Consider the following 14923-nt stretch of genomic DNA (forward strand, 5'->3'; position numbering starts at 1 on the left):
CTCTTCTACTGAGTAACACGAGGAACAGCGTGTTCATCAATCCCAAAGATTTATCACCAACTAATTTTTACGAGTAAATTTTTAAACCTAAGTAATTTTGTCACAGGCCAAAAACTTACTTAAATTTGTTTGTGATACCATGTTACGTAGTATAGAGATCCATGAGATGCATCTTATATTCTTATCTTTTTATACATCATTCATTAAAACTGCAACAGTTTAGTGAAGAACAACCATACTACAGCTAAAACACAAGTTTATAGCTTGGACAAAAGGATTATATTCGCGGCTGATATATGTGCATGCTTGTATACGAATCCGATGTTACACCAATGGTTAGCTAGTTTCACAGTAGAACTTAATGCCGAGACTCGAGAGTATAGGCAAAAACCTCAACCAGACCAAATAGGGTACTGCAGCAACTAAACATATTGAAACAGCTTTGTGAAACCTGAATCTTGATATATGCACATTTGTGAACCTGAGTTTTCTTACAGAATATAGGAAAAACAAATAGAACAAAGAAAACATATGTTGAGTGATATAAACAAGTGATGATGCGTTTGCACCATTGAAGGACCAACGAGAAAACCCAGTGATGAGGCAGCTTCACGGTTTATGTGAATATGAGACGCAGGATTTTCCCTGAGTACATGAAGGACTTCTCAGTTTCTTCTAAACAATGATTCTTTTCTTCTCTTGTCCAGCTCTGCAAAACAAATCAACACGAATTTAATAGAGCTTTCTATATTCGGGTTGTTGAAGTTTCATATCAATTGTTTTCTCCAAAAAGGATATTTATGAGTAATACACTAAACATTGCAGCAGGTGGGGTTAACTAGATTAATACTCTACTAACTAGCAAAATAGGATTATCCCAAAAGTTGCCCAAATCGTTGTACATGTTATTTTAAAAAAAGGAAAAATACTGAAATAATTGAAAACAAAGTTTTCCAAATATGGAGGGTAAGAAAATGAGACATACTTCAGCAACTTTATTTAGCTTCACCCTCACATTCTGGAGCAACTGAGAAAGGTCACCATCCCACTTGTAGAATTCCAAATCCTTTTTGTTCAGTATCTTCTCCGAAACCTATCACAGAGAGGGATGATAAATAAATGGAACTGCGACCCTCAAAAGTAGACAAGTCTACTTCATCTTATGATTTCCTGTCCAGAATTTTTTTTTATGACGACTACCACCATAATAATATTAGGTAGCAGAATGAACTACATCAACTGTGTGATCTCAGTTATGTTCCAGTTAGAAAATCATTATTTGAATAAAGGAACAGTAAAACGAAAACCCATAAGTGTTGCTCATTGTTCAACTAGTCATCTCCTAAGGATAGCAACATCATCAATATTTACTTATTAGTCTCACTATTACAACCCCTGGGTGCAGCCCAAACGACAACTTCTACATTTCACAGATTAAAAACAAAATAGCATAAAACACGAGAGATGTGAAAAGTAGAAAAACAACAAATATCCAAAGACAGTTGCATAAGTAACGTTCCTAGTCATATGATAAGTCACAGTTGGCTAGTAAATATAAATTGGTGCATGAGTAAAGTTTTCTTGTACAGAAGAACCATAGGCAAGGATTTCAGACAACCAAGAACAGAAACTATGACACCTGGTCCATGATGGAGGAGGTATCGTTTTTGTAGATCAGGGTATAAGCAATGAAAGAGGATTCCAAACCGCAAGTGTACTATAATCTTTAAAGTTTAAACATTAGGCACTAAGATATCAGACTGCTTAGATTTAACTGAGAGCAACAAAAACCTATGCTACTGAGAGTCTTCATGTCACCTCGGATCAAGCATGGGTATCAGAAAATCATGTAGACGAAAACAGGAAAACTGACACATGCAGAGGAGCTATCAGGCCCTAAAATTATATCTGGCAGCACATAATCTTAAGTTCTTAACAGATTCAAGAATCAGTATTTGAAATACAACTACATGATAGATATGTAATGCAAAGCTAGGACTACTAAACACGTAATAACATACCTTCCTTCCGATCATGCGGCCCCCAGCAGAGTGGGCAAAATATACATTATAGAAATGGCAAATGAATGCCTGAGGATCCTTCTTCGCTAATTCTTCGAGATAATTAGCATATGTAACACCGGGCTCAGAAGGCTCAGGAATAGAATGGCCTTGCTCTTTGAACCACTCCAGATCTTTAGCCAAACTCTGTGATCGTTCCAATCCTGTGTTCTTAAACTCGGCATCTGAAAGTAGAAGTCAGGTAAAAAATAACAGGCAAGCTCAGCCAAAGACCAGTGACAAAGTTACAACTAGACTGCAATTCTAATCATCACCAGCCTCCAAAGACATGAAGTGGGGCAGGCTCGTCCAGAAGACAAGAGCATCATGTAAGAAATTCCAAAGAATTATACAATCCTAAATGTCGAACTATAGAAAACAGATTGCATCTGAGCTTGCATTCAAAGCAAAACCAAACTAAAAGCACACCTCTTCCCCAAATTGTTGGCAACAGTAGCACATAACATTTAGCTGACTTTTACGGAGTACGAGACAATTATCTGAAAATTAAAATCAAACTAACAATGATATGGTTCATGAGAAGAGAGGAACTTTGCAATAATGAAAATTAACAATCTCAAAGTGTCTTAAGGCCAGTCTTGACAAGTAAAAAACTGCTATCTAGATTTAGATTCGTGCCCCAGGCAGAGCAATCAAAATAGCTACTCCAATGTGTAAAAGACAGATTTCTAGAAACCAACTGTAAAATATATCTCAAATGATGGCCAAAGGAGCTTACTTTCCTATTTATGCAACCCTAAGGTTATGCCAATATAGTGCTGGGAGAGTGATACCTTCACAGAATTGTCACTTGTCAGGATGGGCATCAAGGTCCAAACTTTTAAGCCTTAGAACCCAATGAGATAACTAAAATAATTAATGTGCATCATCATAAACAAGTAGACTTTTTGATGTTGCATGGCTGCTCAACATGACCAATTCACAGAGAGATTTATGGTGATGAAAAACTGAATATTGCAGCTCTAACTTCCTAAAGGCCAAACAAGATCTAATGGCAACCAACAAATAAGATTATCACGTTGATATGGCTACAATATGGATGAAACTATAGGATTGCTCTCATTCTTGAGACTATCAACCTAATAATTTGAAGGAGTTGAAGATACATGCCAAAGGTAAAATATGCTAACTGAAATAACCTACTTAGCATTTAACAACCTATATTATAAACTTTAGATCATACAGAAAACTTAGCCCCAATCTAACAGCTAACAAGTGACCAGTCTCAAATTTACAAAATACAATTCACTGAAAGGCAATTCAACCTAGACTAAACTCCATAGACTAATCTCAAACACCTGATCTACTCTACAAGTGTCCCCACACAACATCAGGTATATTCTATGAATGTAATCGCACGATGCATTGTTAGCACGCTGCTCAGAGAACCGATAACACTAAAAGTATGAATAAGGTACTGATCTTAAATTAGTGATCTATTCTATGAGTGATCCCACACACAACAGCAGGTATATTTAATAATTCTAACCCTACATTGCATTCTTAGCATACTTCTCTAAGACTAGATAACATGATAGGTACAGAACAGGTACCGATACAAGGGCCTTGACCAGTTACACCTAAACAGCAACAGATTGGAGTCGTTGAACATAGGTACTTTAGGCTAAACAGTAAACATGATTACTTCAAAGAATCCTCATTCGGTAAGAACACATCCTCACGGTTCCTCATTTAAGTACACAATATGCTTATTATTATACTTTAACCAAACTAAAAAGTATCTCATCAATAAATACAGCAGCAAATTCTTTCAACTTATTAAAAAAAATAATAATAATAATAAGGCCTCATCTGTCATCTCTTCATGCTTTTTTGGGGCCCTACTTATAAAATTGGCAATCAAATTCCACAACCAACAAATAAAGAAAGATGATTAGTGGAACTAAAAACAGAAAGATTAACAATAATTAAGCATTTATCACACCGATCAACACATGTTTTTGTCATGAATCCTAAACTTATAGGAGTACCAATATTCATTACCCCACAAAAGCAAATCAAATAATCATTAAATTCAATAATAATCAACAATTTTTACCAAAACAAAAGAGAGAAAATCTTACAATAAGAAACAGGAGCCTCATCAACAATCCTCTCCAAGGTATCATAAACCAATTTACTATCAACAAGAAACTTCAAATATCCTTCAACAGTTGGGTCCCACTTAGCAGGAGACCTTTCTTCAGGACCCTTTGCCACCTTCTCCCCTTCTCTAGGAGCTTGTTCTTTAGTATGCAACTTCATTGCCACAGTTCTCATTTCATCCACAAAACTCTTCTTCACCTCTGCATCAGCTGCAGTTACAGCAGTGGCTCTCAGGGGCATTTTGGTAATTTTTTCCAATGATCCAAATTTATGATTTGGGGTTCTTCTGATGAAGGAAATTGATGAAAATTTATGAATTGGGTTGATTTTCTTGAGATTAAAATTGGGGTTTTTGGAAAATAATTGGGTTTGAGGAATTGATGCTAAGGAAGCCATTGAAACTCAGAATTTATAAGAAAATAATATATGGATTATGAAAAGGAAAGTTGACTAGGAAAGAATAAAGAAAAAAAATTAAATTGAGGTTGCTTGCAAGGAACTACAAAAGGGAGCTAATTGAAAAGCTTTTTTTTTTTTTCTAATTTTCTTAATAAATTGGAATAGGGTTTCTAGATTAAAGAATTATAATAAAACCTAAAAAGAATGATTGAGTCTATTATGTCGCAAATTGTAAAAGGGATTTAGGATTAAAGAAGTATAATTTAGGAGACTAAAAGAATTAGTCTCAATTATTTAAACAATTATTAGTGGGAAGAAGAGTTGGATTAAAGATGGAAAGTTTTGATTTTGAGTATAAAGATGGAAGCTTTAATTAGTGGGAAGAAGAATTGAATAATTGGTGTGACAATGGAGGTGTAAAAAAAAATAAAAATTGGAAGGTATAGTATGGTGTTCAGTTCTGTGTTTCTGCTTTATATTTTAATGGGATTTTTCTTTTTCTGTGCTAATGGATGAAGATGATGGGTGAAATACGGCAAGAAGTTGGGAAAATGAACACGGTGTCTTTTCGACCCAAAATCCAGTGGTTCGGATTTGGTTTCCTCTAAGGTTTCTCCTTGAATTAGGAGTAATAAATTAAGGGGGTAATAAAAGTTAAATTTGAAAAAACATAAGTAATCAGAGGTATTGTTGTAAGAGGTAAGGTGTTTACAAATAAAATAAAGTAATCGTGTCATGATTCAAACGTGAGCACGTAAATCGAGACATTTTTCAATAAGCAACACGAGGCATTTACATTACTTTTTTGTGAAATCTGAGCTTAATTTGGATCCTTAAGGGCTAAAATAGCCTCCAAAACCTATAACGGAAGGTTTTCCAACGCGCAAATCGATAAAAAATATTATTAAATGGAGAGTGGGCTCCATTAACGGAATTTTTTTACGGCGGGATAACGACAAGGTTACCGTATGGAACAAAATGTATATTAGGGTTACAGTGTAGATAGTGATATAAGTTGGGGCACAACGTAGAAAAGTGAAATTAACAAGGTTACTAGATAGAAAAACCCTAATTTTTTTAATTACTTAATAACAAAAACTTGATTGATATTTTACATTTTCCCAAAATTAGACATATGATATAGTTGTCGAGCACAACATTTATTATACAGTCATATCTAATACTATTAGTCTAAAAAACAAAATATAAAGAGGTACTTGAAAAAAAAAAATAAAGTGATGTTTTAAAGTAATTTCTTTACTATCAACTATATAAATCAATTTTATTTGACTTTTTCGGCAAAATTCAATAATACTCCGTTTAAAAGATGTTCAGGTGGTAATGATAGTATATTGTACCAAAGCAGTGACTCACTTTTTCTATAACTAAAAAAAGTTTTGGAATAATATTTTAGATAAATGTGTAGTGAAGAATTAAGAACACGAAATAAAAAAGAATACATTTTATATAGATAATATATAAGATGTAGAATAATTTTATTATAAATTTGCAAATGTTACAAAAATAAAAGATTTTTTGCTAAAAGAGGAGGGAAGAGTTTTAAAGGGAAAAAAACAGCAGCAGAAAGTGACACGTGTTAATCCTGATATCTGTTTTAGTATTGTGTTATTATATATTGATTCCCAACAAGCCATGTTTCCTATTCAGACTTCACATGCTTCTCCCCTTCCTATTCTTCTTCCTCTTTATTATCCTGTAACAATTTCTTAAAAGTATACTAAAGAGAGTAATAATTTTTTCTTCAATGTAAAATTCAACATCGTTTTTACTTCATATATTATGGTCCAAAATTTAGATATTTACTACAGTACTTCGTATTAATTTAATACTAAATGGCGTAGAACCATGGACATAGTTGGGTCATAAACTTTGAAAGTAACAGCAGTTGTGTAAAACGATACTAATACATGGCTCGTCTTTTATATGGGCTCGTTTCATATTACGAGGTGAGGGTGGTCCTGAACTTGGGCTTGCGTAGCAATTTGAGCATATCTTGGAATTGTCCAAGAATCAATACACACGGACCTCATCTTTATGTGAACTTCCACGATCCGCATCAACTTGTTTCTTACTCTTGAACCATCCAATGGCCTACCGAGGTGTCGCGGGGTCTATAGGAAGAACTCAGGATATTATTTCTTTTCGGGTCTGAAAAGTTTGAAATTGCCCAAATTGAAGGCCGTATAATCCACAAAATTAGAGCAATTTTGGAGGTTTGTTGAGAACTATCGAAATGATAAAGGATACATCCATTCAGAGGTCATATAATGTTATTTGGAACTATAAGTAACCAATAATCAGTCAGATAAACACGTGTGGTGGACTTGAGTTTCGCTATTTAAGAGAGGTGTGTCTGTAAACTACTAAATTAACGATTTAAAAGAAAATTGGATGGTTCCAACCACCCAGATTACCTTTCAAAATGTCAAGGGGTCCATGGAAAGAACATGGACCTCTTTTGCTATTACTTGTATAATATACTAGTTGAGTATGTAGTCGATGTATAAAGTCTTAAGACCGAGTTTGATTCATATATGTGACTATTTCGCTATTATGTTGCATTAGTGTGTAATGAAGAGATGGTTATTCAATAAATACTACTCCCAAAAATTATAATATACCGGTTATTCTTTTAATAATAATTAAAGAGATTACCGTGATATTATAATTTACTTAGTTTTTGTTGGTATATAGTCAACAATGGGTAATGACTTTAAAAGGTCAAAGAAAGAAAAGACAATTTTTGGGACGGGCCAAAATTTTGAAACTTCATCATCTTTTATGAACGTAGGGAGTAGCATATACATGGTTGAGTGAAAATCCCGAGTTGTTTGGAGCCACTCAAAACGAGAATCAGAATGACATGTCAACACGGTAGCTAGATAAGATAACCCATTGCCCGTCTTGGCTGCAAATCCATCTCTCTATGTAAGCTAATAGAGCTTCCAATGAAGTATCGTGGCGACATCTTTAACCTATCAATAAATTAAAGAAGAGCAAATGCAATGAAGTGAATGAAGTTATCTAGCTAATCACTTAATTACTTCAATTCAAACAACAATTGATGACAATATACATAAACATGTTGAGATTGAACCAAAGAAGCCGTTTAATTATCTCCATATATATATTCATTAACATTCACAAACTTATTATTTGCTCGAATAAGGTGAGTAGTACATACAACATGATACAAAGAAAATAGAAAGATCATGAAGAAAGGATCAGAAAGAGGAGGTAAAGTGATGGATGCATTAGGATGCAGTCAAATGGTTCGTTGTTCATACAGATTGGGAAGGAGAGAGGCCGTATTCGAGCCCCCATAGCTCGAACGATCCTTTGATAAAGTCATAGTAACCACCCTTCAAAGCTAGAGTCTTCTTCACCAAACCATCTCTTACAAAGGGGTATGTCAACAAGTTTCCTAGTGATACATTCACAGCTTCCTGAAAATGGTACATAAAAACACGATTAGTTTATTTAAGACTCGTAATAATTTAGGTAAGCTAAGGATAAAAACCAGTTATCTCAAAAACATAATGTACAACATGTCATTGTGTTAAGTTACTTATCAATTTATTATTATGACTGAATTGACTGGACTAGCTAAAAATGAACGTGTTGTATACTTTATATTCAAAATGTGTATGTAGCATATATATATAGTAAATAAAGGTAATATTCACTTCAACTAAGGTACGGGTTCATTTAGAACAACATGTGTGTGGTGGATCACGAGTGTTTGACAGGTATAAAAGTTCGAGAATGGAGGGAGCGAGTATATATAATTATATAGTGAAGGAGGCTTAACCTTTTCACAATGGTAGCATTGTTCAGCGAAAGGTGCGGAAGCATTCTCAGCTAACACCTTGTGCTTGGCAGGCAAGCAGATTTTGACCCAATCCTCAATGAAGTCACTAGGCAATCAAAGTCATAACATTATCAGTCCAATATAAATTGATTAAATATATATACTCTTTGATTACTTTTATCAATTACTTATATAAGCTTCAAAAATAGATAAAATTGACAAAATTAATTAGTAGTATAATCAACTTACGTTGAGGTTGGTCCTTCATCAGGGAAAGACATAAGCCCCTTGATTCCACCACAAGCACTGTGTCCAATCACAACAATGTTCTCCACCTTAAGGTGCAAAACTGCATATTCAATGGCCGCGCCAACTCCAGCATATTTGTTCTGCGCACAAAATAAATTAAATGCATCAACAAAATATTATTGATAGAGTATATAAATCGATTATGGGTTTCAATCATCTGAGGAGGCGTGATAGAGTATATAAATCGATTCAACCATCAATTTTAGTTAAGTACAGTCATCATAGAAATTAAATCGTAGGTAACTTTAATAATTTAATAAAAAAGTAGTTTTTTTAAATATTAATTTTTGCTATCATTATGCTATAATAAATATTAACCATAAAAATTTTATCCAAAAGAAAAAAAAACCATAAAAAAAGTCTTTAAAATATGAGCAATATATACCTTGTCAAATGCTGGGACCATGTTGGCGATGTTGCGAACCATGAAAGCCTCACCAGGTTGGAAATCTAGAACGTGCGAAGGACACACACGGGAGTCGGAGCATGCGAACACCATAAACTACACACCATTTTCGCAATTTTATCAGTTATTTCAATCATAACTAATAGATTATACTTATACTTTATGAGTATTAATTATTATTTACACAAAATATAACATGCCTATACTAGCTCTTTAAAACAAATGTAAAAAAGTCAAAGTATGAAGAATAAAAAAGTGAAAATTAGATGATTTATCTAGCTGATTAGTTAGATTATAAGAATAATTAGTTGAAAGTGAAAATTACCTTGGGGCTTTGGCCCTTAGCTAGTTCACCATAGAGTGCTGGATTTGTCCTACAATAAATAGGTGCAAAAATTTCTCAATTAATTAATTTTAACGAACATGTCTTTTACATAAACAATAGACATATAAGAATAAATCATTACTTACTCGTATTTCTCCTTCTTGAATTTGATAAACCCTTCCTTAATTCTCTCAACCGGGTAATCCGATGATGGTTTGCCATCAACGGTTTTTAACTCAGCTGTTATCTGCGCCACTTTTGATGCGGCTTCATTTTCAAGCTCGCCGTTCTCACTACAGTCAATTAACATGTCACATCAAATCATGTTTCCATAAACCTCTTTCATACGAAATTTATTGGATGGTCCATGACCACCACATCATCATCATCTATGAATCTAACCAATCTTAACCGACATGCATAATACTTTAAATTTTCAACCATATGGATCACATATCAGCATATGTCGTAACTCCTTTAACATTTTACTACATGTTTCCATGGATCGACCGATTAAACCCTTTATCATCAAACTTTAAATCTATTACTACATACATTTTTCTAAATTTCTTTTCTTTGAGGAATATATGATGCATACATAACCTTTTTGTTCCCTCACATATGTCCAATAAAATGGGGGATTTGGATATCTTATCCAATAAAATTTGAATAGAAATTTTTAGGTCATTCAAATATAATATACAACGTATGTTTTTGGTGCAAATCCAATGTACAACATGTGGTAGACCTTGTTTCTCTTTTCTTTATTTGTTTGAATTTAGACCACCCCTTTTCAAAATTTATTAAATTCGTCCCTACCCATGCATAACCTAAACACCGCCACTTTATTGCTAGTTTGTTGAGGAAAATGGCATGATCCTTCAAAAATACCAACTTTATTAGAGTAATACAACAAAATATTAACATATAAATCAATACATAATCATGATTAATTTAAATTAGTACAAAAACAAGAAGATTTACATACATTAGGAGCTTCTTAAGGGCTGCAATGGCTTCTTCGTATTCCATATCTTCCTTCTGCTTGAACAAATTTTCGAAACGTTATTGTTTTGTAGAATTTGGGATGATCATGAAAATGATTATGTAAAATGTAATTGTTGTTAGACTCTATTATTACTAGAGATTTATCTCATATGACGAAGAAAATGGCCTACTTTTTCTGTTAGCTTTGCAAACATATTGTTTATCCTAAAGAAGTAAAGAAAATGAATGTACAACAATGAAGTATATTATGGAAACAAACTATGCTAAAAGTTTCTAAAATGTAGTACTCTTACTCACATCATTTTTTAGCTAAGTATTTTAGTTTTACTACTAGTAGTACATTCTAGAGGTTTTAGTTGCACATATTTCATTCATTCCCAAAAAAATGTAACATCTCTTATCTTTAGAACTACATGTAAAATACTACCCCAAAAATTGTATTAATTACTTGTAGACAATATGTTTTAGTGATGAATGTCGATCACCTATATAATGAATAAAATGTCACGCGATCTCACTTTTCCATATATGACTGACTAACACAAGAACTACTTATACTGAAAGGAAAAAAACATATGATAAAACATAATGTACGTACCAAAGTAGGTGTGATGATAGGGGCGGGGGCAGCAAAAACGGGTTGGTTCCGAATAAGGGCAGGGGGAACAGAAGAAGAAGGGTTGAGCCTATTGTTAGCAAAGAAAGTAGGCCTTAAAGTGGGTGTGTTCTTCAATTGAGAACGAGCGGGAGAGGTGAGGCACCACCCGTTAAAAGAAGAAGCAGCAGTCGACATTTACGTGTGTTAATTAAGAGAGAATAGAAGAGCTCTCTATACGATAAGTAAGCTAAAACTTTAATACAATATAATGTTATAAATGTTAGTAGTAGTACATTTATTTTTGTAAGGGGTGCAAGATTATATTGATTTATAAATGTAAGAGAACCTACATTTCCACCCTTCAATTTAAGGGATTTTATCTAAAATTTATCAATTTTTAACAATCACCACCCAAATGGGTCCTAGGGTAGATAATGAAAAAGACATCTAGCTAAATGAGAGCTTCTTATAATTTTAAGAGGCTATGCCTTAAAATGTTATTGGTATACATACTCATCTTGATAATGTTGGACCTTAATTTTTGTGTTGGTTACATTTGAAAAAAATAAATAATTCAAATTTTGTATTGGCATGTTATATATTCATGGATTCATCAACCTCATATATTGGATAATTAGATAATTGGTGTATGCATGGAGTTAATGCTTAAATTTTAGAGTTATGGAAGGTTGTGTGTTTTATATGGATTTTTGAAATTTAAATTTTTTGGTAAATTTCAAATAAAAAAATGTATTTTGTTTTTGTCTTTTTGTTTTTTGTGATCATGGTCATGGATGAAGATGATGGATAATACATGAAGAAGCTAAGGTGTACGTATGGTCTATGGACGATGTCTTTTCGCCCCCAAATCTATTGACATGAGAAGGTAGATTGAGTTGAGGCCAACAAATGACACGTATACTTTAAACATAGGACATCATATTATTCATATCTATTTTTTTATGATAGATTGTGATCAGAAATGATTTATTACTTCGTAAAATGTATTAAATATTCCTTTGTTGCAGATAATAAAAAACAGATGTTATAATTATTAATTACTCTTTCTATTCCTTTTGTTTCCTCTTATTTGTTTTGGGTGCTTCTTTGAGATTGCTTTGATACTCCATTTGGTAAAATTTTCAACTATTGCAAGATTTGCAATCCACTTACTCTCACTCTTTCCTCATCATTCTCACTTACAACTTTTTCTACACAATTTTGCCTTGTTTGTTAGAAAAAAGTAAGCTAACTTCATCGAGACAAACAAAAAGCTAAGGGACAAAGCACAAAGGTAATTTATAATGATACACTACACAGCCACATTAATTTGAACATTAATCAATGTAAAAAATCATATTTTGTATTATATTTGTTTTAGATTAATTATATCAGTTTGACTTTTATACTATTCATAATTTTATATACGTGGTACTTATTTTGACTATATAAAAAATAAGGTTATAGACTTGTTGACTTGTTGTAGATCAACTAGGAATTGGCTATCCTTAACTTTTTGGGCTGATTGGTCTTCTACTTGGGCTTGAGCTCCACTTGGATATCTTGAAACTAATATCATGGACTAGGTCCATCTGCCATTATGGCCTTATGGGGCGGCAAATCAGCAAAGTACCCCACTACGTTGCTACAAAGTCTACCATGCTACCTCTTTCTCTTAAGCTACCGAAAATTTAATGTATGGAATGTTATATTTCCTTCATTTTTTAATATTTACAACATTTTACGATTTCATGTAAGCATACAGAAGTTCAATTTAACAGCATTCTAATTTACTAAGATACTCCCTTTGTTTTTGTTTAGCTTCCGACTTTAAAATGGCAAGGGAGATTAAGAAAAAAATATTTAACTGTAAAGTTACAACAAATATTACTTGAAGTGGAGCAAGCATGAATAAAGCAATACAAATACAAAGTACTGACCTCGGAAATAGTATACTTGACGTGTATAATGAAAATAAGTTTTGACACAATCTCATGTAAGTTACGGAGTATTAATTATGCTACAACATTATATAAGTTCAGATAATATAAGTACAGATAAAATAAGTTAGATGAACCAAAAGAAACCTATATTTAAGTAAAAAAAAAAAAAACACATCGTGACATTACAATTTATCGGTACAACTTGTGTAACATTACAATTTATCATTTGATAGACACAATTGATTTATTGAGAATAACCAAACTTACATTCAGTTAAACTTTGAACAAACCTTTCTAATCTCACCATTAGAACCAGTTTTAACATCAATGGTACTCATCTTAATCATAGCTTTAGGGAAATCAAAATTGAACCTAACACCAAACAACCCTCTAATATTTCCTGCATAATTTTGCACAATTGCACGAGTTGCATCATCGCCCCATAATCGTTGATCGGATTCGAGCACAGCATTGCCATCCCTAATGTTCTTAAAGAAATTAACATCAAATCTATTCCCACTATCTTTGTCCAAAACCACCTTGGTTAAACCATTGCCATTTTTGGGACACAAGGCTTGTAGTTGGGCTAGATTTTGTGAGCTGACTGAAGGATCAGAGTTGCCTGTTGGTGTGAAATTGTAGAGCCTATATTGAAAGAATCTGCAATCGGTTTGTCCAATGGTATGTGCACCTAGAGAGGACACAAATTTGAGATCATAGATTAAATTATGTTTCAAGGAAATTGAGTTGTTTCAAATAAAATAAAGGAAATAGTTATGTGCGTAGTTTTTGTTAGGATAACTTAATACTCGAGTCTAAATGATCTTAGATTTTTTTTATGTATGAAGTTTGAACAATGTTTTGAAATGATAATTTAAGGTGTTAATTCCACAACCACATATAAGGTTGTGCATAAGTTGCACTACATATACTAAAAGGAGACGTGAGAGCCCTAAGAGGAGCTCATGTGGTTAGGAGTGTTCCTCGGACAAAGGGTCAGACAATTGTACATTAGTCTTATGTCTTGGAAGGGCCCAACCCTATACCTTCGAAATATTAGCATCAATACTAAATTTAAGATATATAGTACTTTGTATTATAAATAAATAAATTAAAGTTATCACGTCCAAAGTATTAGGTAGATCTATTGTAAATCTAATGTGAAAATCTACTTCAACTCCCTATTTCTAAAGGGTTGTGAAAGAGTTAAAGTGTTAATCCAGTATTTTGGTGCATCCGTTATACTAGAAAAGAGTCAAAGGCGAGGGCATACCAACAAGTGTAACAAGATCATGATCATTGAGACCTTTATCAGCAAATTTTTGTCTATGGACAGCAATAGATTCCAGAGGAGATGGCAAGTTTAAGGCATCGGATGCTGAAGATCTCTTGCCATCCAATCTCCCTAGTGGAATTCCCCAATTTGGACCTCCAGTCTGTCCATTAAAGTTCATGTCAAACAAAAGTACTTGTAGCAAGGAAGAAATAAACGTGTATAGATACATAACATGAGACGTATACCCACATGTTACATGTATAATCATGCATGTTTGTATTTGTATTAGTTTAACAAGATTAGTTACCAAAGTAACAGAATCACGAGCAGCTAAAGCTAAGATATCAGCACAAGAAACAACTCCTGGGCATAATGACTCAAGTTGTGATTTTGCTTCATCAATCACATCAAAGCCATTCAATCCAATGTTTGTAAAGGCGGTTCTTTCTGATGAAGGCCCCGAAATCAACACTGAAGCATCACTTAATATACTATAGGCAATTAGGCAGGCCTTCATCTTTCTTTTCTTTGGTTTGATTCTTTTTAAATTCTTTGTATCATTGTATGTAACGCGTTTATGAAAATATCACATCATTTCATCCTTTTGATCATCTCTTTGTTCTTTTTGTGCCTTTGTATA

General features: G+C 33.2%; 3 protein-coding genes across 3 annotated transcripts; all 3 read right to left on the reverse strand.

The window, feature by feature from the left end:
• Nucleotides 1-239: 239 nt before the first annotated feature.
• LOC110707945 (heme oxygenase 1, chloroplastic-like) lies at nucleotides 240-5120 on the reverse strand. The gene is made up of 4 exons (XM_021886032.1): nucleotides 4166-5120; nucleotides 2022-2245; nucleotides 986-1093; nucleotides 240-709 (listed from the first exon to the last, which is right to left on the reverse strand). The coding sequence occupies exons 1-4, from the start codon at nucleotides 4581-4583 to the stop codon at nucleotides 617-619; spliced, it is 843 nt and encodes a 280-aa protein (XP_021741724.1). The 5' UTR covers nucleotides 4584-5120; the 3' UTR covers nucleotides 240-616.
• Nucleotides 5121-7347: 2227 nt separating this feature from the next.
• LOC110707944 (carbonic anhydrase, chloroplastic-like) lies at nucleotides 7348-11412 on the reverse strand. Its single transcript, XM_021886031.1, has 9 exons — nucleotides 11065-11412; nucleotides 10447-10499; nucleotides 9605-9751; nucleotides 9459-9507; nucleotides 9113-9229; nucleotides 8668-8807; nucleotides 8419-8524; nucleotides 7895-8053; nucleotides 7348-7582 (listed from the first exon to the last, which is right to left on the reverse strand). Exons 1-9 carry the CDS (start codon nucleotides 11257-11259, stop codon nucleotides 7541-7543), a joined length of 1008 nt encoding a protein of 335 aa, XP_021741723.1. The 5' UTR covers nucleotides 11260-11412; the 3' UTR covers nucleotides 7348-7540.
• Nucleotides 11413-12891: 1479 nt separating this feature from the next.
• Nucleotides 12892-14800, reverse strand: LOC110708141 (peroxidase 25-like). Its single transcript, XM_021886247.1, has 3 exons — nucleotides 14591-14800; nucleotides 14281-14443; nucleotides 12892-13698 (listed from the first exon to the last, which is right to left on the reverse strand). Exons 1-3 carry the CDS (start codon nucleotides 14798-14800, stop codon nucleotides 13277-13279), a joined length of 795 nt encoding a protein of 264 aa, XP_021741939.1. The 3' UTR covers nucleotides 12892-13276.
• Nucleotides 14801-14923: the final 123 nt, after the last annotated feature.

The sequence above is a fragment of the Chenopodium quinoa genome, unplaced genomic scaffold (assembly GCF_001683475.1).
Source record: "Chenopodium quinoa cultivar QQ74 unplaced genomic scaffold, ASM168347v1, whole genome shotgun sequence".
In the NCBI taxonomy this organism is placed as follows: Eukaryota; Viridiplantae; Streptophyta; class Magnoliopsida; order Caryophyllales; family Amaranthaceae; genus Chenopodium; species Chenopodium quinoa.

Bases quoted from the DNA above. Each gene is read 5' to 3' on its own strand.
- LOC110707944 (XM_021886031.1), bottom strand. From the start codon at position 11,259: ATGTCGACTGCTGCTTCTTCTTTTAACGGGTGGTGCCTCACCTCTCCC. The intron at 9,230-9,458 runs GTAATTTTCACT...AATGGTGTGTAG, and splicing joins CTAAGGGCCAAAGCCCCAAG to TTTATGGTGTTCGCATGCTC. The intron at 7,583-7,894 runs GTATGAACAACG...ATTTATTGATAG, and splicing joins GCCTCTCTCCTTCCCAATCT to GTTAAAGATGTCGCCACGAT.
- LOC110708141 (XM_021886247.1), bottom strand. From the start codon at position 14,800: ATGAAGGCCTGCCTAATTGCCTATAGTATATTAAGTGATGCTTCAGTG. The intron at 14,444-14,590 runs GTAACTAATCTT...TTTAATGGACAG, and splicing joins CTCGTGATTCTGTTACTTTG to ACTGGAGGTCCAAATTGGGG. The intron at 13,699-14,280 runs GTATGCCCTCGC...TGTCCTCTCTAG, and splicing joins TGATCTTGTTACACTTGTTG to GTGCACATACCATTGGACAA.
- LOC110707945 (XM_021886032.1), bottom strand. From the start codon at position 4,583: ATGGCTTCCTTAGCATCAATTCCTCAAACCCAATTATTTTCCAAAAAC. The intron at 2,246-4,165 runs GTAAGATTTTCT...TTCTACTTTCAG, and splicing joins TGAGGCTCCTGTTTCTTATT to ATGCCGAGTTTAAGAACACA. The intron at 1,094-2,021 runs GTATGTTATTAC...TCTCTGTGATAG, and splicing joins GCCGCATGATCGGAAGGAAG to GTTTCGGAGAAGATACTGAA.